Source organism: Schistocerca nitens, chromosome 8 (genome assembly GCF_023898315.1).
Source record: "Schistocerca nitens isolate TAMUIC-IGC-003100 chromosome 8, iqSchNite1.1, whole genome shotgun sequence".
In the NCBI taxonomy this organism is placed as follows: domain Eukaryota; kingdom Metazoa; phylum Arthropoda; class Insecta; order Orthoptera; family Acrididae; genus Schistocerca; species Schistocerca nitens.
The window spans coordinates 51,869,374-51,894,097 of record NC_064621.1 but is presented as its reverse complement, the minus strand read 5'-3'; the positions used below and the strand labels follow the sequence as shown (position 1 = coordinate 51,894,097).

Sequence of the window (24,724 nt, the reverse complement as noted above, 5' to 3'; positions counted from 1 at the left end):
GAATAATTACAAAGACTAATGCTTCATCTGATCCTCAGTTAGTTGAACAGCTTTCTTGGTGACAGTTTACTATGAGCAACTCGGCTATGGAGGGTGGCAGTGTGTGTGTGTGTGTGTGTGTGTGTGTGTGTGTGTGTGTGTGTGTGTGCAGACCTGTTTGTGCCTGTGTTGCTGTGTGCGTGCCCTTAGCCCTTACAGACTCTTCAATTTCTTAAGCACAATTCATTTTTGGGACTTCCAACTTTCTGTATTAAAATACTTTACTCATTTACAAGCTTATAATCTGCAAGATTTTTCGAACGTCGTGTAAAGAGTTCTTTCATGAAGGAAATTAAGAGTAATGTTCATAGTTATATCTGTCAAAGAATTTCAAGTTTATATGGTAGAACAGTCAGTGTGTGTATGAAAAGCTGTGCAGAAATGTCACATCCATGTATAATTTTGTATAGATCTGAAAACTTTTGCTTTTCAGATATTGTATGGCCATTTCATAACTTATAATATGGTAACAGGTATTTCAGAATATAAGTGATAAAGTTGGGACCAAGAGCTATTCATTTGTGGAGGAATAATTGGTGATGCATCATGCACAACAGACTGTGGCATACTACTTGCAAGGGCTTCTAACGCATTTTTATTTTTATGTTGAATTTAGTTGGCATAAGCACTATTAGCAGTAAGCATTATAATTATAGTTAATGGTTGGTTGGTTAGTTAGTTTCATGTTCCATGGTTCATTCACATGATAAATCGTAATGATGTGAAGCAGTTCAATTTACATCCTTGTTGGAAATTAATTTGTAAAATTTGCTACATGCTGAACATCTATATAGCAATTCCTACCCACCAACTTTTACGCATTACAGTAATAGAAGTTTTTCTCGGGAGTGGAAGAAGTTGTCAGGGAGAAACTTTTTCAATTTGTTTACAAAATTTACTTTGCTGTCTGTCAGCCATTTTATATCACTGGGTAAGCTACCGTAAATTTTAGTACCGACATTATGCACCCCCTTTTTGTGCTATAGATAATCATAATGTGGAGCAATTAATGTAGTTCTTCTATCTGGTATTGTAATTATGTACATCATTGTTCCTTTTGAACTGCAATGGATTGTTTACAACAAACTTCATGAGGGAACAAAAATACTGTGAAGCAGTAGCCAGAATGTCCAACTCTGTAAACAGATGAATACAGGATGATCCAGCACATTTTTGAGCAATGAAGACTTTCTTTCTTAAGGAAGAGTTACATTGGAACAATATTCCATATGCCATTATTGAATGAAAATATGCAAAATATGTCAAATTACAGATTTGTCTCTTTCCAAGATTTGCATTAATTCTATGTTCAAATGTGGCTGAATTAAGTTGTTTTAGGAGTTCCGAAATGTACTTTTTCCAGTTTAAATTCTCATTAATATGGACATAATACTTTAACACAATTTAAACCATAAGTTTCTATGATTTGCTTGTCCCTTGTTGAAGACCTTGACTTCTATCATATCCCTGAAGGTTCTTCTTCTTGATAGAATATATAGAAACTGATTAATGGTGAATTTGATTTTAATTACAGTGTTTACTTTGCAAGTGACCAAAAACAGTCCCAGAGCCACTAATGTGTGTCCTCAGTATGTGGGCAGTGAAGGAGGACACTATTTTTACCTGGAACAATTTGTGTGTAAATGAAGGAACATTATACAACAGAGAATTACCGAATGAGGCAGTGCATCTGATAAGACACTGACCTCATATTTGGGAGGATGGAGCTGCCCCTTCCAGCCATCGTGATTTGGGTTTTCCGTGGTTTTCCTGATCTCTTATGGCAAATTCTGGGATGGTTCGTTAATCAAGGCCATGGCCAACCACCTGTCCTACCCTCATAGGCTGTCTGTCTACCCTCCTTAAAGCATGTTTTGTACCCTGTGTGTTATATTTTGGCCAAACGATTGGTATTGTATTATCTTGAAAAATACTATATCATTGTGAGATTTTTGTGTAAATAGTTCAGTGATCAGCATAACATTACTTTTGTTATTAATTCTTTTAAGGTTACTAACCACAACAATTCAAAGTGTCTGTGATGTTTTTGGAGGTGTGTGCTCTCTTCCTATATTCTGGCAAGGTGTCAGTGTGTCATTCATGTCATTGCATAGACATTGGCAGTAGCGGACATTTAAATTTTGTAGTAGCTATTCCAGAACAATTTGACAGTTACAGTGCCTCTGTATTTATGCGGATGGTAGCAAAAGGCCAAGAAAGGGATCATGTCTACTTTCTGACTACTTGCCAAAGTAAGAAGTATACTGACCGTAAAAGATAATCTTGGGCTTTGTGCTCCTGAAGTCTAATGCTTTCCTTGTGAATGTGGCAAATCACACATAGGACAAACACAGCACTGTGTGTGGTTACATTGCATTGAACATTTAAACACCGTTAGCGTCATGCTGAGGGACAGGCATGCACTGGTGGAGCAAAGTTTAAGAGAAGCACCCATTTAATCATGCAAAGATGTTGGTTGTTAGTTTTGTGACCGGTTCGTTGGATAGTGTAATTAAAGAGGCAACTGATAAACAAATATTACCTGATCTTGTTAATCTTGAAAGGGGATTAGCTCCAAGTGTGGATTAGCAGCCTGTATTGAAGCAATAAGATGGAGTAAAATTCAGCTATGCTTCTCGGGTCAGTTCACTGATTCAACAGATATGATCAGCAGCAATTAGTGACTGTTTGCTGATGATGCAGTAATGTAGGTGAAAGTGTCAGTATTGAGTGACTAAAGGAAGATACAGGATGACTCAGCAGAATTTCTGTTTGATGTGATGTATAGCAATTTGTTCTAAATGTAGAAAAATGTAACCTAATGCGAATGAACAGAAAAACAATATTGTAATGTTCGAATACAGTATTAGTGGTGCGCTGCATGGCACAGTCACGTCGATTAAATATGTAGGTGTGATGTTCCAAAGCATTATAAAATGAAATGAGCACGCAAGTTTGGTTGTAGGGAAGGGGAATGGTAGGCTTTGCTTTATTGGGAGAAGTGTGGGGAAGTGTTGAGTGGGACAAGAAAGGGAATGGCTAGTAGTGGTACTAGGCACCTCTGTTACACACTGTATGGTGGCTTGCAAATTATGTATCTGGTGTAGATGTAACAGGTGGCCGCAACAAAAGGACTGTCACAAATAAAGCTTTTGGCCATTAAGGCCTTCATAAACAATATATTTAAGCTGTGAACTTTTCTTGTCAGATCCAAAGAAATGCCACCCACAGGAGAAACTATTAAAATCCTATTCACAACAAAGAGCCAAACTGTGAAGCACTCCTGAAAAGCAGTGGAGTGAAACATACCTGTTACAGAAAGCTGGTTAAACTCAAAATAGACAGCACTGAGATTTTTGGGGTAAATACACTCCTGGAAATGGAAAAAAGAACACATTGACACCGGTGTGTCAGACCCACCATACTTGCTCCGGACACTGCGAGAGGGCTGTACAAGCAATGATCACACGCACGGCACAGCGGACACACCAGGAACCGCGGTGTTGGCCGTCGAATGGCGCTAGCTGCGCAGCATTTGTGCACCGCCGCCGTCAGTGTCAGCCAGTTTGCCGTGGCATACGGAGCTCCATCGCAGTCTTTAACACTGGTAGCATGCCGCGACAGCGTGGACGTGAACCGTATGTGCAGTTGACGGACTTTGAGCGAGGGCGTATAGTGGGCATGCGGGAGGCCGGGTGGACGTACCGCCGAATTGCTCAACACGTGGGGCGTGAGGTCTCCACAGTACATCGATGTTGTCGCCAGTGGTCGGCGGAAGGTGCACGTGCCCGTCGACCTGGGACCGGACCGCAGCGACGCACGGATGCACGCCAAACCGTAGGATCCTACGCAGTGCCGTAGGGGACCGCACCGCCACTTCCCAGCAAATTAGGGACACTGTTGTTCCTGGGGTATCGGCGAGGACCATTCGCAACCGTCTCCATGAAGCTGGGCTACGGTCCCGCACACCGTTAGGCCGTCTTCCGCTCACGCCCCAACATCGTGCAGCCCGCCTCCAGTGGTGTCGCGACAGGCGTGAATGGAGGGACGAATGGAGACGTGTCGTCTTCAGCGATGAGAGTCGCTTCTGCCTTGGTGCCAATGATGGTCGTATGCGTGTTTGGCGCCGTGCAGGTGAGCACCACAATCAGGACTGCATACGACCGAGGCACACAGGGCCAACACCCGGCATTATGGTGTGGGGAGCGATCTCCTACACTGGCCGTACACCACTGGTGATCGTCGAGGGGACACTGAATAGTGCATGGTACATCCAAACCGTCATCGAACCCATCGTTCTACCATTCCTAGACCGGCAAGGGAACTTGCTGTTCCAACAGGACAATGCACGTCTGCATGTATCCCGTGCCACCCAACGTGCTCTAGTAGGTGTAAGTCAACTACCCTGGCCAGCAAGATCTCCGGATCTGTCCCCCATTGAGCATGTTTGGGACTGGATGAAGCGTCGTCTCACGCGGTCTGCACGTCCAGCACGAACGCTGGTCCAACTGAGGCACCAGGTGGAAATGGCATGGCAAGCCGTTCCACAGGACTACATCCAGCATCTCTACGATCGTCTCCATGGGAGAATAGCAGCCTGCATTGCTGCGAAAGGTGGATATACACTGTACTAGTGCCGACATTGTGCATGCTCTGTTGTCTGTGTCTATGTGCCTGTGGTTCTGTCAGTGTGATCATGTGATGTATCTGACCCCAGGAATGTGTCAATAAAGTTTCCCCTTCCTAGGACAATGAATTCACGGTGTTCTTATTTCAATTTCCAGGAGTGTATAAGGCATATCAAAAGGATAGGCTAATGGGAAATTGAGATGCTGTATTTGTTGCAGTAGACAAGAAACTCAAGGCAGAAATTGAAGTGGTTTGGGAGATAGTTTGTGCATAAATATACAACATAAAGATGTTGACCACCAGACTCATTCCATATGTTTAGAAAACTATCTAATGGCTACATTTTTAGTAAACTATTTAAGGGCAAAACAACACTGTATCTGAAGGAGGAACTTTTGAAACGTATAGCTCTGAGCAGCAAATGTAGATGAACTGTAGCTCAAGTTTAGAAGAATAACACTGTATAGACAGGCGCCTAGCAGAACAGTTCGTGATGGTAGGGAGCCTCAATGACATACAGTCTCTGTAGAGAAACTTCTAAAAAATTAGTGCATGCTGCACAAAAGGCATAAAATAAAGCATTGGAGTATAAATAAATATATTTTAAGTGAACATGTTCATCAGTCAAAATGGTAATGTGTGAGAACTTCAACACCCTCTCTAGCAGTATCTTATCAAATAACCTCTCACAATACCAAAAGATATACAGGTAAAATGGTAACGATCTTGATGGCACTAAAGTTAGTGTCCAGACACTCGTGGATGGCACAGAATATGAAGTTGAAGATAGGAGAGCAAAAGCAGAAATACTGAACTCTGATTTTCAAGTATTCCTTACAAGGGAAAATCTAGGACTTTGGTCCCAAAGAAGAGTGGTAGAGATATTAGTGTCAGTTCTGTTGAGAAACATCTTAAATCATTTAAGTTGAATAAATCTTAAGAGCCCAATGGACTCCCTATCAAATTCTGTAGCTGAGTGAAGCCCCTTATTTAGCCACAATACAATGTGGATCCCTCAAACAAAGAATTGTCCCCAACAGTAGGTACTAAGTGGAAATGACACCCATCTATAATAATGTTATCAGAAATGAATCACAAAATTGCTATCCTATATTGCTTACATCTGTCTACTGTAGAGACTTGGAACATAAATTGAGCTTGAACAGAATGGAGTATCTTGAGGAGAACAGCTCCTCCATGGATCCTGAAAATATCAGTTGTGCTAAACCAAATAAACGCTATTCTCATATGATGACCTGTAAACATTAGATCAAGTCAGTCAGGTGTATTTTTTAACTTCCAAAAAGCATTTGATATAGACCTTACAACACAAGTTCAATCAAAAAGAGGTATCAAATGGAATTTGTGACTTGACTGAGGAGTTCTTCATAGGGAGCTTGCAGCATGTAATCTGGAAGAATAACGGACAGATGCTGAAGTAATTTCTGTTGGGCTCCTCACATTAATGTCAATGTAAACTACTAGTAGATTTCTTTTTGTCAAGAATGTCCTTGCTGTTACTAGTCTGCTTTTCATGTCCTCCATGCTTTGTCTGTCATGTGTTACTTTGCTTTCAAGGTGGCAAAATTCCTTGTCTTGTCTACTTTGTTTCCCACAGTTTTATCACTAGTGTCATTTCTATCACTGCTCATTACTTTTAGAGACTGTTCATTCCGTTCAACATGTCCTATAATTCTGCTTCACTTTCACTGAAAGTAGCAATGTCATCAGAAAATTGTATCACAGCTATCCTTTCATCCTGAATTTTAATCCCACACTTGAACCTTTCTTTTATTTCTATTTTTTTTTATTGCTGTTCATAGACTGGCTTCAGCTGCCAGTGTGTGTGTGTGTGTGTGTGTGTGTGTGTGTGTGTGTGTGTGTGTGTGTGTGTGTGTGTGTGTATGCGCGCGTGCGCGCGTGTGTGTATGCGTGTGCATGTGTGCGCGTGAACTCGGACGTTGGTGCGTGTGTGCGCGCGTGCATGTGCGTGTTGTCTAATTTTGACTAAGACCTTGTTTGCTGAAAGCTTATTTTGTGATAAGCTTTTTGTTGTGCCTATCTGTGACTCAGCATCTCCACTATACGGTGAATAGCAACTATCCTTTTAATAACATTGTTACATTCCATCCGGTATTTTCCGTTGTTGGATTTTTTCTTTTATTTCTGCCAATGCTTCTTCGATGTATAGATTGAACAGTAGGAGGGTGGAAGATTATATGCCTGATCTCTCATCCTTTTGACCTGAGCACTTTGTTTTTTTATCTTCCATTCTTATTGTTCCCTCTTGGTTCTGGTACATGTTGTCTATTACTTGCCTTTCCCTATAAGTTACTCCACTTTTTCTCAGAATTTTGAGCATCTTGCATCATTTTACATTGTAAATCATTCTTTCCAGATCAACAAATCATATGAATATGTCTTGATTTTCCTTAAGTCTTGCTTCCATTATCAATGCCAGAACTGCCTGCAGGTGCCTTCACCTTTCCAACAGCCAAACTCAATCAACTGCTAGACCCCATTGGTGAAGCACTACTAGGAGACTAGTGAGTGACATATTTAGCATTTTCTGTTTATTTTCATACTGTAATTTTCAAGTTAGTAGTAGTAGGATGGATAGGATGTGTGCTGGCTCTTTGCAGATGCAGGGGGAGCTGGCTGTGGTTTGTGAACAGCTGAAGATGCTTGTGGCCACAGTCAGCAATTTGCGGGCTATTGCCTTGGGGCTTCATGTTTCTTGGTTCACTCAGGGGCTATGCTGTTGAGACACCTTTCAGTCACCCAGCATACCTAACTGTAACATGAGCAATTGGTCGCGTCACTCAAGGTGGAGAATCAATGTGGAGGTTGGTAATCTGGCCTTCCCTGTTTTCTTTGTGAGTGGACTGGTGGCCGTTCCTTCAGAAGGTCCGAGCAGGCGTCTGGGGGTGGGGGGTATACTAGTTATCGAGAACTCCAGTGTTAGGCACATTATGGAGTCCCATGAGGAAATATCATTCAAGGCTGGAAAGAATTCCAGTGTGCACTCGATGTGTTTGTGGGGAAAGCTCATCTGAGATTTGGAGAAGGGTGCAGCAGTCTGCATGTTTTTGCTCTTATTGGCACCAGTGATGTGTGTCACTTTAATTGTGAGGGCATCCTCAATTCCAGGAGCAGCTGGTGGAAGTGGTGAAGACTGCTGTCTCACTCGCATGCCCCACAGAGGCCCAATGCTCATTGGTGAGTGTGTGCTTGGCTCCCACAGGACCCAGTCTTTGCAGCACTGCTTCCGCTTTCTGTGCTGCAAACTTACACTTCGACTGTCTCTTACTTCTTCAGACTTTCTGTGATATGGCCCTTTTTGGTGCAGATCCAGCCTGGACTTGGTTCATGATCTTGGTCTGGATTTCCGGTTTCATTCTCGGCGCTATCTTCACCTTCCATTAATGATTGTGAGTCCCCATATTGGGTTTGACCTGCTATCTTTTCTGAATTTTACAGAAATGCGTGTCATGTATTGAAGGTCACCCACTGTGGTGAATGCTTTGTCTCTCTGTCTTCCACCCTGGCAGCTTTCCATCCTGTTGTTGTATTCCCAAAACGCAACACAGAGCCATCCCAGTTGGGTGGGGATTGTCAAGTGTCTGCACGGTAGTGGTCCACTGACCATGCAGGGGTTGCATTATTGGTGCCTGTGCTGCACACTCCCCATGTATGCCATGGAATGTGTGCCCTTCAGGACTGGGGCATGGGGGCTCCCGGAAATATAATACTGGCCAGGTAGTTATTGCTGTGGCTGGGTGGCACTGTAGGGAGAGCTGCCGTTCAGAGTGGCTGGCACCGTGGTGGATAGTTCAGCCATGAAGTGACTTAAACTTTCTACCACTGCTGGTCACACGGCACCAGCAGTCTCTTCATTTGGAAAGCCCTCGTATGTTGCAGTGAAGTAGGATCCTGTTATAACGTCAAGTTTAACAAATATATTTCTAGGACGACACAATACATGTAAGTCACAGAGCAAGTAGACAAAGTAAGACATGTGTACATGGTAACAGTCAAATCAGCACTGCGTCCAAGTCTAGTGACCGCTGGCTGGCTGGTTGCTTAGGTGGCGCGGCTGCTGCATGGCTGGCAGACAACGCCGCATGTAGAGGATGCGTGTAACTGCGCGGCAGCACTTTGAAAGATGGGCGAGTCACAACAGATCACAATGTATTCCCTTCCCTGGCCACACTGTGGGAGGAATGCGGGACTAGACGACGAGGAGCAAAATCCTCCCACCAATACCTGTTATGTACCAGGACTGCTGGGGACACTGTTTCGGCCACAAAGTCTTTATTTTTAGTTGAGCACATTGAGAACAAATATGAAGAAGTTACAGCCAGCTCTAACATGAAGAGCAGTTACCTCCTGATTAAAACATCATCTCCTGCCCAGTAACAGTAGCTGCCCTCTTGTGAAAAGTTGAGTACATTCCTGCGACTCTCAATCCCCACAAGAGTCTGAGTATGGTCCAGAGTGTTCATCTTTCACTGTGATCTGCTTTTGCAATATGATGATGAACAGCAGGCCAACTTAGAGTGATGGGGTGTACACTTCATCCGTCATATCTGTTGGCGACCAAGGAAAATGGAGTTGCTACCGGGGCCTTCATCCTGGCTTTCAAAGGTGATACATTGCCTGAGAAGGTTGAGTGTGATAGTCCACCACTGTGACATGAACCCTATGTTACTCCTCATGAGATGCTTCAGGTGTATGAAGTTCAGACATATGTCTTCCTGTTGCACCACTACCCGTTTCTGCAGGGATTGTGGACGCCCACTGCACGCAAATGTTTCTTGTGCCCCTCCCTCCATCTATGTAAACTGTGATGAGTTCCACTCTCACTTTCACCAGATTGCTCCATTTTTAAGTGAGAAAAGAAAATCCAAGAGTATAAGACCCTGGACCAGCTCACATATCAAGAGGCCAGAAAAACGTGAGGGTGTCTTAATCCTGTACAATTGACTCAATCACTACAGCCACAATGTCGTCACCTTCTCTATTGACAGTGCTTTCCTCTGTTGCACCTGCCTCCCAGGCTGTTGTGAACCCTTCTGGTTCCACCACACCCAGTTCAAGAACATTGCCCCCCCCCCCCCCCCCACCACACACACCCAGAGGTATCTCATCCTCCTCTGGCCTCTCTAACTAGGAAGAGGTCATGTGAGACTCTTCCATCTATGGTTCCTGCTGGTCATAGCCTGACACCAGCCAGTGGCTGAAGGAATCACAGGCTGCCAGCTGCCGGACTTCTTGTTCTTCCTCTGTAACTGAAACCAATTTAGGGAAACCTTCTCAGTCCTTTTCTTCTAATGAGAAGAAGCAAAAGAAGGACAGAAAGAAGTAGTCTAAGAGGAAGGAAGCTTTGGTGGCCCTCATACCACTGGACTCTGCATGTCGCCCTCCTGTGCCCAAGGTGGAAATCCCAGTGGCCCCTGAGGTATCAGTTCTCCCCAAGCAATGTGCTGCTGAACCTGTGTCAGTGGAGTCACAGAACCTATATCAGTGGATTCACTGATGTCTCAACCAGTGGCATTACCTGATGCTGGACCATAACCAGTCCTCCGGTCGCTTCATGGTGTCATAGTGTTAAGACATCCTGATCCTCCAGTGGAATTCTAATGGATTTTTCAATCACCTGGCTAAGCTACACCAGCTTTTAAGCACTTATCCTGCATTCTTTGTCATCCAGGAATGTGGTTTCCAGCAACTCAGACTCCTGTCCTTTGCGGCTACATAGATTATTTTTATAATCTTACTGACTATGATAGGGTGTCATGCAGAGTTTATACAGTGACCTTGTCTCTCTTCATTCACCTTTGGAGCCCGTGGCTGTTCACGTAAGGCACCTCAGGATTTTACCATCTGTAATGTTTCTCCCCTTTCCGATGATGTCATGTCCAGGATGTGCAGTCTGCATTACTCTCTCAGCTCCCCCCACTTCAATGTCCATAACCCTTTGTGGGGTGGTACAGTGATCACTGGCTGTGTTAAGACATGGAGTCTTTACTGGCATGGATCAATCTTTGCCTCTTGAATTCTGGTGCCACCACACACTTAAGTGTGGTGCACAGAACTTACTCAGCCATTGATCTCTTCTTATGCAGCCCTTGTCATCTACCATCTATCCACTGGAGAGTCCATATTGAACTGTGTGGTTGCGACCACTTTCCGATCTTCCTGTCCCTCCCTCAGTGTTGCTCCACTGGATGCCTGCCCAGATGGATTCTCCGTAATGTGGACTGGGATGAGTTCACCTCTGCTGTCGTCCTTAGCACTCCACTACAGCGCAATCTTGATGCAGCTGTTCAGCATACAATGGCAACCGTACTTTTGGCAGACAACCAAACCATTCCCTATTCTTTGGGATCCCACTGTCAGAAGACAGTACCCTGGTGGACCCCAAAAATCGCTGTGGCCATTAAAGATCGGAGGCGGCCATAGGTGGCACCCTTTACTGGAGCGCCCCATTGCCTTTAAATGGCTCTGTGCCCGTGTCCGCTACATCATAAAATGGCAAAAGCAAGAATCCTGAGAACGGTTCATTTCCGCCATTGATCGCATACCTCTCCATTACAGGTATGGGCAAAGATCAGACAGCTTTACAACTTCCAGTCCCCTGCAGGTGTTCAAAGTATTTTCATAGGTGGTGCCATTTATACTGATCCCAATACTGTTGCTGAACATTTTGCTGAGCATTAAGCTTGCACACCTACCTTTTGGCCTGTTAGCCGGCCGAAGTGGCCGTGCGGTTAAAGGCGCTGCAGTCTGGAACCGCAAGACCGCTACGGTCGCAGGTTCGAATCCTGCCTCGGGCATGGATGTTTGTGATGTCCTTAGGTTAGTTAGGTTTAACTAGTTCTAAGTTCTAGGGGACTAATGACCTCAGCAGTTGAGTCCCATAGTGCTCAGAGCCATTTTTTGGCCTGTTAAACAGTGGATGGGGAAAATACACTTACCTTGCCTGCAGTAGGCATATAATGCTCCATACAGTGAATGGAAACTCTCTTGTGCCCTAGCCCATTGCCCTGATACAGCCCTAGTGCCAGACCGCATCCACATGATGTGTGTAAGAAAGAAAAGTCAGTTTTGCTGTTCACTCAGAAAAAGACTGTTTCTTATCTTGGAATGCAAGCAAGAAAACGTACTAAATGTATGCTCTGTGGCAGCCGAAGTTACTGGTGCTCCCAATATTCTTGTGGCTACATCTGCCAAGTCGAAGGTATCTCTCAAACCCCTCCACCATGACAGAGGCCTGAAAATTTTATGCTTATCATCCATCCCTTCCCAAAGAAACTTTCTTGAGAATAAGCCTTCCTTGCCTCTGTAGTCAGCTAAACTTTCTCTTACTTTTAAGACATCCAAACCCATATGCTGAGCACAATCACAAACAAAACCTGTGGCGTTTATGTCTCTCAGTTTTGGTCATTTTGAAATCTACAAAAAATGGTTTTGGCTTTGAAATCACAAAATTAGCTATAGACTCGTAAATTTTTTGTTTCCTGAATTATTTTTGTTATTTCTTCTTTCATGTCTGTATACTAAGCCTCGAGATAAGTTGTAGACATTAGAAATCTTGACGGTAGCTTGTATGCAGATCTCAATGTTTGTAAAAAGTCTATCCACAGTGGGTGCTCTACCAAACATAATGGGGATCTGCTAACAAAAACCACTGTAGCTAAGGATCGGTTCAGCATCTCTTTGGGGGGGGGGGGGAGACGAATGATAATGGTCCATTTAATAAAGGCACAATAAAGAATAAACACTATAAACTTTTGCCACCTAAAAAATTTTAACTGCTTTTGAGAAATGGGATAAACATAAACTACTACCGTACTTCTTCACCTTAATTCCAATCCCAAGTAAAAACTATTAACACCTTGAGGTCCAGCCACTTAGGAAAATTTCGAGCCCAGAAAACCAGCTATTTATGCCTTTCTTTAAATTATTACTGGCAGATCTGTGCTTGATGTCTCTTAAAGGGCAATTCATAATAAAAAACACCAAGCTTCAAGGTTTAGTTTTGACCTTTATTGCAGTTCTCTGACACATTACAAGCTATGCAATGATGGTTACAGAATGTATAATTTTCACTCAAAAAAGAAAAGTGCGAGGTGTGGATTTCATCACATTCACACATAACTGGATTTTGTGTGGTAAAGTCTGAAGCATTCTGGCATGCAGGGAGGTGTGTTACAGTCAGGGCAATACTACCTTGTTTCCTTCCTTCCTTCCTGCCTGCTTTGCCAGTTGACTGTTTTGTCTGCTCCAAACAAACCTTGCACACCCTTGTTGGTTGTTGCTTCTTCTCAGTTGCAGGAATTTTCTCAGGGAAGTGTTGTTCTACAAACTTATTGCTGATGGTTGCGCTAGAGACAATTTCTTGAGCCACAGTTGAGCCTTTCTGGAATAGTCCTTCACCAATGTGACACATAAAGGTGGAAAAATGACAGTTTTTCTTCTCATTAGGGTTTGTAGTCTCACGATACAGAACATAAGCATTTGTTACAGCCATTATGAACAAGTGAAAAAATAGTTTTTTCCACCACTTCATTTGTTCCCTCTTGAAAGGGTAATAGGAGATCATCTGATCACTTTTATCAATCTCTGTTTTGTTTGTATTATAATCAAGAATAGCATCCAGTTCTGACGTGATCTTGACACCATCCATTGTGTGAACAGAAATGTTAGAGGTTGTCATTTTGTGTTTAGAGGAAAGATATAAGACATCCCTCAATTTCCTTCCACTTAAAACAAATCAGATGGTTTCTCCTCATTGACACCGACTGATTCCTTCTGAGTTTCTTTAAAACATTTTCTTTTGGTAGTTCCTTTCGATTAGCCATAGATGTGCCTATAGCTTTAGTTTTATTTTGCTCTAAAAAATCAAAAACTGCTGGCGAATTGTAAAATCTGTCCATACAAACAGTGTACCCGAGTATACCCGAGTATACTTCGAATCCCAAAATGTAACCAGTCTTTAAATCACAAACAATAAACATTTTAATTCCTTACTTGTCTGGTTTATTTTTTATGTAGACACGAAAGACCACTCATCCCCCAAATCCACACGTGCTTCCACCAGTGGTGAGGTTTTCATAGGGATAAAATGATTTCTTACATTCTCGTAAAGCCCGGTCCACACGCAACGATCTGTCTGCGCAGACATCGGCGCAGATGTCTGTACATGCAAAAGATCGCTGCAAATGTGGTGTGTTCACACGACACAAACCCCAATCTAGTACTCGCCTGCCATCTGTTGGAGTAGAAAAGAAATCAGTGGTGAGCGACTACGCTCCCCGTAAACGTCAAAAATTTAATTCAGTTATTCTGAAATATAGAAACGGAGGAAGTTCTGTTGTGGTCTGTGTTCGCAACTTGTGTTGCAAAAAACATTCAGACCAACCGCAGGAAACAGAGAAAGCGGTCAAAATGGTGTAGACAGTGGCTGCTAAAGCGAAAGCAGTTTTCTCACGTAAATTTACTGCGAGATGCAGGGCGAACCTTAAGAAAGCCAAGCAGATCAAAATACTATAACATTGGCTGGTATACTTGATCTACTCCTACACCAGATCTTCTAGATTTCTGAACTTTGGATAACTCTTTTCGGTAAACAGTTCGCAACGAATTTATTTCTTTTATTACTGTTTCTCTGTTTGCCGAGGCATCAACTGCCCGCAATTTTTCAATTAGAGCATTGTATGGTGCTGTCTTTTTGTCTCGGTCACTATATTCTTTACTTTAATCTTCCACAAACATGGGTGGTTTCTACATATTTCAATGAATTCACTAAAAAACTCTCGAGAACACTGATGAGTTATCAGCCATTTTAATGCCCTGTGGGCACAAATTCAAACACTAGACTGAGCAAACAGCTGTTTCGCGCCAGATTTGCGGCGATCTCCTGTCCACACGCTCCAACTCATCTGCGCAGATGTGGTTTGAACCCACAGATTTGAGAGGTTTCGCTCAAACCTCCAACTCCAACTTCCAGGTTTGCAAACACCTCACGTTGGTGCAAATCTTCTGTCCACACGCAACGATCTGTCTGCGCAGATGTGATGTGCGCAGACAGATCGTTGCGTGTGGACGGGCCTTAACAGACGATTGAGAAAAGGTCTGATTTTGTGCATAGTGTCATGATGTGGTTGATCTCTGGGAATTTAGGTAGAATTGTCATTCAAATGTAAATTTGCAAGTATGGCCTTGAACCTATTTCTGCTCATTGTAGATCCTGGGAAAGGGGTTGAAATAAAACTATTGACAGACCAGTAGTCTGCCAATTTTGGTATCTTCATGAGGCACAGATGAATAATTATAGCGAAAAACAAATACATTTCGTGAAGCTTCACTCCAACCCATGAATGCCAAACACTGTGTGGCTTTAGTTTGGAGCCTGCCTTAAGTTTATCATAAACACACTTTGTTCATCATAAACACACTTTGCATACCTGTTCGTTTCTGATTTTGTGTGCTTCATCATAGAATGTGGAAAGAAAATAGACAACATGTCAAGTGGAGTGGATCTTTCATCAACTGCAGCTCTTAATCCAGTTATGTCGGAGAACTGTGGCAAAGGAGGCTGTAGGTCCTCGAATCTCCAACCTAAATCAGTATCTGTTGATTTCGTTTGCAAAGACTGCTGCCTCTTCTGTAGTGGAGCAGAAGTCTGTGTTATAGCAGAAGAACATTGTCTCTTGGAAGGTGTTCAAAATTCAGTGTATTCGTCATCAGATTTGTCTGTAAAAAAAAAAAAAAAAAAAAAAAAAAAAAAATGCAAGATGAAGATAAGTAAAATTTAACTTATTCTAATTGCACTGCCAGTAACTGAAGCAATAGTACTAGAAACAACAAAGTTATATCAGTCTGTAGCTTACCTGAATTTGAATCTTCTTCAGACTGTTCCCACTCAGATATTTCTTCTTCCCGTGCCTCTAAAATTTCTTGATCACTCAATAAACATTATAGCAGGATCACAGACAGCAATAAAACTGAACTAAACTGCATGTGAACACGATGACAATGCGAGCACACAAAGGCTCAGTCAGGCGCCAAAGTTCGCTACTGCTTCTTTCCAAGTAATGCACAGTGTACAGAATTAAAATATTTCTTTTCTAAAAGAGACACACTACATTGTAAACTGTTTTGAGATTCGAAGGAGCAGTTGCAACCTAGACCTACTACTCCTAAAGGCGAGAATAGTTATTTGTCAAAGAAGTTAAGCCATATTCTGTTAGCATGAGGGATCAGCCAGAAAAACTAACCTGCTTTTGTTAACAAACTTTTGTTTTACAAACTTTTGTTTTACAAACTATAACTAACCTACTTTTGTTTTTGTCATATTTAAATGGTGGGAAATAATTAGGCTAGGAGAGGCTAATATATCTCTTTGATAGGATTAAGGAAAATCACTAGAGTTTCCAGTTTGGCTGTTGGTTTGTAATTTGCCTTCTTAATACAATGGAATACATACAACATTCTTACTGTTTAAAATCACAAAAACAATTTAGGTCTACAATATAATAGACTACAAAAACGACTACTATAAACCACCCATTCTCATACCAGAGAATAGTAGGCTTTAAATGATTTAATCTTACATTTGTCTGGTTATCCATGTGATCCAAAAATGCAGTTATTCCTCTTGATGAACCTGGGCTGTAAATTGGTGTAGTTGCAGATCCCGAACTAGAAGAGTGTTCAGATAGGGGACTTGGCCAAGGCTTTAGTGGAGGTGGTGTTGATGACTTGAAAGGAGATGTAGCTGAACTTAAACCAGCCGAGGTTAAAAAAGCTTGGCCTTGGGTAGTTTTGCCTACATTTGAATGTGCATCGACTGCCAGTGGCTGATTGATATCCTTTGTGGCTTGATGGTATAGGTATTAGTTTACTGACAGTGAGAAATTGTTTCAATCCTTCAGGGCATTTGATACATTTTTTATGTGCTTTTCCATTTTAACTGAATTACCTTGCTTGTATTCTTGAGTACAATACTTACAAACAACACCTTTTCCTTTAATATTAAAGAAGTCCCAAACTGCTCTTTTTTTTTCTTGACCATTTTGCAACAGTGAATGAAAGCACAACAATGAACAAAACAGAAAGCAGGCCTCCTCAAAGTAATTTGATTCACTTGCCACTTGTTGTTGTTGTGGTCTTCAGTCCTGAGACTGGTTTGATGCAGCTCTCCATGCTTCCACTTTGCAAATACTTGACCCTTTTCACCATTATCTGCCTATTGGTGCATTTCACACTAGTCCCATTGACAGTTTCCTTGCAGAAGCAGGGACTCTCCCTCTACAAATACGATGGAGCCATCTCCTGGTTGCTTACGCAATCGCTACTTGCCAATTCCCCGCCAACGTGTGGGATTGCCAGTTGGAATTCCTCTCACTTCCTTTTACCTTGATCTCCATCTCCACTCCCTGGAATGCACCCTATATAGTTTCTCCCACACCCTCCCTTGGATGGTGCCTAGACCATCGGATAGGTCTTGGCCTATCCCAGGGTCCTAAGGCCTCTGTCGCCCCTGTGGTTCTGTGGTGTCTTGTACATTCCATCGTTGCATAGTTTCAGGGTGCCACCATATTCTACACTGATGGTTCTAAGACAGTAGATAAGCTGGGATACGTTTTCATGTCTCCTACTGGCTTAGAACACCATTTAGTGACAGAGCCCTTCATTTTGTTTCTCAGGCCCCCTCACCAGTGTTTCAATTTGTACCGACTCAGTGAGCAGCCTGCAGGCTATCGATTGATGCTACTCTCGTAACCCTTTGGTCTCTGCTATCCATGACCTTTACTCTTCCCTTGGCCATGCCGCCTGCTCAGTTGTCTTTCTCTGGGTCCCAAGTCACATGGGCATCCCAGGGAATGAAATGGTTGACTGTTTAGCTAGAGGAGCAAATACGTGTCGCCCCCCCTCCTCCCCCCCCCCCCATTTCCTTTCATGATTGCAGCTGCGGATATGCGGATCTCTTTCAAATCTCTCTTTGCAAAGTGAATGACATCTGGTGCGCTATTGCTCACAATAATAAATTCTGCAGAATCAAGGAGACAACTGCAGTTTGGCACTCTTCCTTCCGCTCCTCTCAGAAGAATTCCACTGTTTTATGCCGTCTATGCGTTGGTCGTACCAGTGTGGTTGTGGAGCCAGACTGACGGTATCCCAGATATTGGTGGAATGTCCCTTTCTTCTAGCCCTTTGTGCTACATATAGGCTTGCAGATTCCTTAATTTTAATGTTAGCAGATGATTCACAGATGGTTGAACTGGTCCTCAGTTTCCTCTGGGAAAGTGGTTTTTATTTCCAGATATAAGATTTTTTCTTTACTCCTGGAGCAGGGGCAGGATGGTTGTAGTTGGGACCTCTCTTCATGTCGTCTCAATCTGGAATCTTATGAACACTCCCCCATGGAAAGGCTGCTCTTTTTTTTTTTTTAGATTTGGTTTCGCCCTTTTATGCCTTTCGCTGAGTATGTTTTAACTTCATTATTCTATACACTACTGGCCATTATAATTGCTACTCTATGAAGATGACGTTCTACAGACATGAAATTTAACTGACAGGAAGAAGATGCTGTGATATGCAAATGATTAGCTTTTCAGAGCATTCACACAAGGTTGGTCCCGGTGGCGACACCTACAAAGTGCTGATAGGAAAGTTTCCAACCGATTTCTCATACACAAACAGCAGTTGACCGGCATTGCCTGGTGAGACGTTGTTGTGATGCCTCATGTAAGGAGGAGAAATGCGTACCATCAAGTTTCCGACTTTGATAAAGGTTGGATTGTAGCCTATCGCTATTGTGGTTTATCGTATCACGACATTGCTGCTGGCGTTGGTCGAGAGAGAGATCCAATTACTGTTAGCAGAATATGGAATTGGTGGGTTCAGGAGGGTAATACGGAATGCCGTGCTGGATCCCAACGGCCTCGTATCACTGTCAGTCAAGATGACAGGCATCTTATCTACATGGCTGTAACGGATCGTGCAGCCACGTCTCGATCCCTGAGCCAACAGATGGGGACATTTGCAAGACAACAACCATCTGCATGAACAGTTCGACGACGTTTGCAGCAGCATGGACTATCAGCTCGGAGACCATGGCTGAGGTTACCCTTCATGCTACATCACAGACAGGAGCACCTGCGATGGTGTACTCAACGCCGAACCTGGGTGCACGAATGGCAAAACGTCATTTTTTCAGATGAATCCAGGTTCTGTTTACAGCATCATGATGGTTGCATCCGTGTTTGGCGACATGACGGTGAGCGCACATTGGAAGCGTGTATTCGTCATCACCATATTGGCACATCACCCGGCGTGATGGTATGGGGTGCCATTGATTACACGGCTCCGTCACCTCTTGTTTGCATTGACAGCACTTTGAACAGTGGACGTTACATTTCAGATTTGTTAAGACCTGTGGCTCCACCCTTCATTCGATCCCTGCAAAACCCTACATTTTAGCAGGATAATGCATGACCGCATGTTGCAGGTCCTGTACAGGCCTTTCTGGATACAGAAAATGTTCGATTGCTGCCCTGGCCAGCACATTCTCCAGATCTCTCACCAATTGAAAACATCTGGCCAATGGTGGCCGAGCAACTGGCTCATCACAATACGCCAGTCACTACTCTTGATGAACTGTGGTATCGTGTTGAAGCTGCACGGGCAGCTGTACCTGTACACGCCATCCAAGCTCTGTTTGACTCAATGCTCAGGTGTATCAAGGCTGTTATTACGGCCAGAGGTGGTTGTTCTGGGTACTGATTTCTCAGGATTTATGCACCCAAATTGCGTGAAAATGTAATCACATGTCAGTTCTAGTATAATATACTTGTCCAATGAATACCCGTTTATCATCTGCATTTCTTCTTGGTGTAGCAATTTTAATGGCCAGTAGTGTACTTCCACAAGATAAATTGTTGTGAAAAGTGGCATCAAATCAGACTTCGAACTGAAGACTCCAACAACTAGCAACAAAAAGTATCAAGGTTATTGACTTCTACTATATCTCTTGGAAGTGCTTTATATGAAATGATATGAATAAGTAAAGCATAAGTGAAAATAAAGGAAGACTATTTTACTAAGCAGCTTATTAACGCACATATCGTCCTCGGTATGAAATAATTAAGCAGAGCTGTCACCATGTTTGCACTTGTTTCAGAATAATGGTAGTTTCTTCGTCTCTAGAAATATGTGACATGCAACAATGACACAGAATTCTTTTACAATCTTCTGGCACACGTCATATTTAGGCAAAAAATGAAATGAGAGCATCTGTAGCCAACACATTCAGAAAACCACAGTTTCACATCCAGTTTAATTGGGGATCTTTGATTTTCCCACATAGCACATTTCCTTCAATATTTTCAGAAAATCAATACAGTTTCTGTTGTAGGATCCAAACCAGCTGATACGGGCCAGTGCACTGAGAGTGTTGTCAAGCATTAGAGTGCCAATGATTGTACCAATTGTTATGTTGGCAATAAAGGACTCTGCTTCAGATATGTCTCCATATGTAAGAAAGACTGCAGCTCATGCCATTCCCAAACTGTACAGGTAAATTAAAATTAAGAACTGGTAAATAATAGTCTGCAGTTAACATTTGCATATGAAACTGTGTGTAATGCATGCATAATACTAGACTTCTGTCTTCACTTTCCATTTCATTTTTTAATAATCACAGGTGTGCTAAAACCATACTATTCACCCATACTGAAGAATGAATGCTGCTGCTTTTGCGGTAGTGTGTGTGTGTGTGTGTGTGTGTGTGTGTGTGTGTGTGTGTGTGTGTGTGTCTTTTTTACTACCATCCCTGTTAGTATTTGTAAGAACTGTTTGTGCATCATTAGAATAAGGGGGAAAATAATGTAGACATGAGAACAATGAATAATATTGACAAAGAGAAATGCAACCTGGAAGGACATATTGAAGAATCAGTGAGTTAATATGTCAGGGCATTGGAATATGATACTACCTAAGTTGCAGAAGGAGAAGAAACAATGTTGCTGCAGATTTTTTCAGCAACCTAGCTTTTTTAAGTTTGCTTCGAAAAAGTATTGTGTAACGACCCGTATTGTAATTATGGCTAATTTCTGACTGTAACTACATAAAAGTAGATTTTCTTGTTCAACGCATTGTTTCTGTGAAGGAGTAGTAGTTCTCAGTTATCATAGTATACCACAATGGAAACTCCAGGATGGACTGTAACAATGTTACGAAAAGGTTCATATAATGAAGATGCTGTCACAGATAAGCACAACGAAAAGACTTTCGGAAAGCGAGATTTTGGCCAACAAGGCCTTTGCTGAAACTATACCACACATGCACATGCGCGAGAGCGTGCACACACACACACGCACACACACACACACACACACACACACACACACACACACACACACAAATGAACTTCACACATACATGACCACGATCTTTGGCAGCTGAAGCCAGACTGCAAGCAGCAGTATATGATGCAAAAGGCAACTGGGTGGTGGTGGTAGTGGTTGGAAGGAAAGAGGAGGCTGGGGTGGGGAGGGGGAGGGATATCAGGGTAGGAATGAGGGATGGTAAACTGCTGCTTGTGGGAGTGAGCAGAGACGATGTGGAGAGAGGGTGGGGCAGCTAGGTGCAGTTGTGAGGTTAGATGGAGGGCAGGGGAAAGGGGCAGGTAGTGGAAAAGGAGAGAAGTAAAAAGACTGGATGTGTCGGTGGAATAGAGGGCCATGTGGTGCTGGGACAGAGGACCGTGTGATACTGGAATGGGAACAGGGAATGGGCTAGATGGTTAAGGACAATGACTAATGAAAGTTGAGGCCAGGATAGTTACAGGAACTTAGGGTATATAGCAGGGAGAGTCCCCACCTGTGCAATTCAGAAAAACTGGTCTTGGTGTGGAGGATCCATATGGCACACACTGTGAAGCACTCATTGAAATGAAGAACATCATGTTGAATGGCATGCTCAGCAACAGGGTGGTCCAGTTTTTCGTGGCCACAGTTTGTCAAACTGGGATGGGATAGGTGATGTTTGTGACCGAATTGGAGAAGGTGGTGGTGGGAGGATGTATGAGACAGGTCTTGCTTCTAGGTCTGTTACTGGGATATGAGCCATGAGGCAAGGGGTTGGGAACAGGGGTTGTGTTGGGATGGACAAGCATATTGTGTAGGTCCAGTGGGCAGTGGAATAACACTGAGAGAGGGGTGGGAAGGACATTTCTCATTTCAGAGCATGATGAGATGTAGTCGGAACCCTCGTGGAGAATGTCATTCAGCTGCTAGTCCTGGGTTGTATTGAGCCATGAGGAGATTGCTCCTTTCTGGCTGGGCAGTGGAACTTTGGGAAGTGGTGGGTATCTGGAATGATAAGGCCTGGGAGATCTGTTTTTGTACAAGGTTTGTAGGGTAATTACAGTCTGTGAGGCGCTCAGTGAGACCCTCTGTATATTTCGAGAGGGATTGCTTATCACTACAGATGCGACAGCCATCACATCTGTAGTGACGAGCAGTTTGTCTCGAAGTATACTGATGGTCTCACTGAGGCCACCACAGACTGTAATTACCTCCAATCCTTGTACAAAAACAGATTTCCTGTGCCTTATCTTTATAGTCACCTGCCACATCCCGCAATAGCACCATCTGACCAAAGAATAGCGAGCAATCCTCTTGTGATGCAGTACCACCCAGGACTGAAGCAACTGAATTATGTTGTCTGCCAGGGTTTTGACTACCTCTCCTTGTGCCCTGAAATGAGGAATGTACTGCCCACTATCCTTCCAACCCATCCCACAGAGGCATTCCGCTGCCCATCGAACCTACACAATATCCTCGTCCATCAAGACACAACTAGTGCTCCCAACCTCTTGCCTCATGGCTCATATGCCTGTAGTATACCAAGGTGTAAGACCTGTCTCATACATACTCCCACCACCACCTACTCCAGTCCGGTCACAAACATCACCTATCCCATCAAAGGCAGGATTACCTGTGAAACCAGTCATGTGATTTACAAGGTAAGTTGCAACCATTGTGCTGCGTTCTAGGTGGGCATGACAACCAACAAGCTGGCTGTCTGAATGAATGACCAGAGTTTGACAAACTGTGACCAAGAAACAACTGGACCACCCTGTTGCTGAGCATGCCGCCCGACACAATGTTCTTCATTTCAAGGACTGTTTCACAGCTTGATGGGGAGGATCCACTGGATGTCACCCACCAACACCAGCTTTTCTGAAGTGCACAGGTGGAACTCTTGCGGCAATATATCCTATGTTCCTGTAACCCACCTGGCCTCAACCTTCGTTAGTCATTGTCCTTAACCATATAGCCCATTCCCTGTTCGCCTTCCAGCACCACATGGCCCTCTATTCCACCCACACATCCAGTCTTTGTACTTCTCTCCTTTTCTGCTACCTGCCCCTTTTCCCTGCCCTCCATCTAATTTCACAATTGCACCTAGCTGCCCTACTCTCACTCCACCTTGTTCCTGCATGCTTCCACAAGTAGCAGTTTACTGCCCCCCACCCATATCCTGCTATCCCTATCTCTCTCCACCCCAGCCTCCTCCTTACCCAGCGTGGTTGCCTCTCCTATCATGTACTGCTGTTCATAATCTGGCTTTAGCTGCCATAGACTGTGGTCATGTGTGTGAGAGTTGCATTTCCAAGTGTGCATGTGTCTGCGCACCTGTGTGTGTGTGTGTGTGTGTGTTTTCCATTTCCGACAAAGGCCTTGTTGGCTGAAAGCTCACTTTCTGGCAGTGTTTTTTCTGTCTATCTGTGACTTGGCATCTCCTCTATATGGTAGCAACCATCCTTTTCATAATATTGTTGTCATAATGTACTGAAGCTGTTGTCTTAGTCAAGCATTTACCCTGGCATTTTTCATCTCATGCTGCTTATAATGAAAGAACTGTCTCGATGCATGCTCAGAGTGATCATTTCCTTGCTTCATTGATTGTCTTCCTCAATGTTTGTTTCTTGATTCTTATTGTATTTGAAGACTGCATTGCATCACCCTGTCCCTTCAGGAGATTTTTTAGTTTGTTGTTGTTGTTGTTGTCTTCAGTCCTGAGACTGGTTTGATGCAGCTCTCCATACTACTCTAACCTGTGCAAGCTTCTTAATCTCCCAGTACTTACTGCAACCTACATCCTTCTGAATCTGCTTAGTGTATTCATCTCTTGGTCTCCCTCTACAATTTTTACCCTCCACACTGCCCTCCAATGCTAAATTTGTGATCCCTTGATGCCTCAGAACATGTCCTACCAACCAGTCCCTTCTTCTTGTCAAGTTGTGCCACAAACTCCTCTTCTCCCCAATTCTATTCAATACCTCCTCATTAGTTATGTGATCTACCCATCTAATCGTCAGCATTCTTCTGTTGCACCACATTTCGAAAGCTTCTATTCTCTTCTCGTCCAAACTATTTATCGTCTATGTTTCACTTCCATACATGGCTACACTCCATACAAATACTTTCAGAAACAACTTCCTGACACTTAAATCTATACTCGATGTTAACAAATTTCTCTTCTTTAGAAACGCTTTCCTTGCCATTGCCAGTCTACATTTTATATCCTCTCTACTTTGACCATCATCAGTTATTTTGCTCCCCAAGTAGCAAAACTCCTTTACTACTTTAAGTGTCTCATTTCCTAATCTAATTCCCTCAGCATCACCTGAGTTAATTCGACTACATTCCATTATCCTCGTTTTGCTTTTGTTGATGTTCATCTTATATCCTCCTTTCAAGACACTGTCCATTCCGTTCAACTGCTCTTCCAAGTCCTTTGCTGTCGCTGACAGAATTACAATGTCATCAGCGAACCTCAATGTTTTTATTTCTTCTCCATGGACTTTAATACCTACTCCGAATTTTTCTTTTGTTTCCTTTACTGCTTTGAATAACATCGGGGACAGGCTACAACCCTGTCTCACTCCCTTCCCAACCGCTGCTTCCCTTTCATGCCTCTCGACTCTTATAACTGCCATCTGGTTTCTGTACAAATTGTAAATAGCCTTTCGCTC

General features: G+C 43.2%; 1 protein-coding gene across 1 annotated transcript in view; it reads left to right on the top strand.

Moving 5' to 3' along the window:
• Positions 1-24,724, top strand: part of LOC126198764 (AP-3 complex subunit beta-2) — a 264,029-nt gene that overhangs the window by 43,474 nt on the left and 195,831 nt on the right. The window contains exon 4 of the mRNA XM_049935322.1: positions 20,096-20,256. Within this exon, the coding sequence (XP_049791279.1) occupies positions 20,096-20,256 (161 nt within the window). The remainder of the gene's footprint in view (positions 1-20,095; positions 20,257-24,724) is intronic.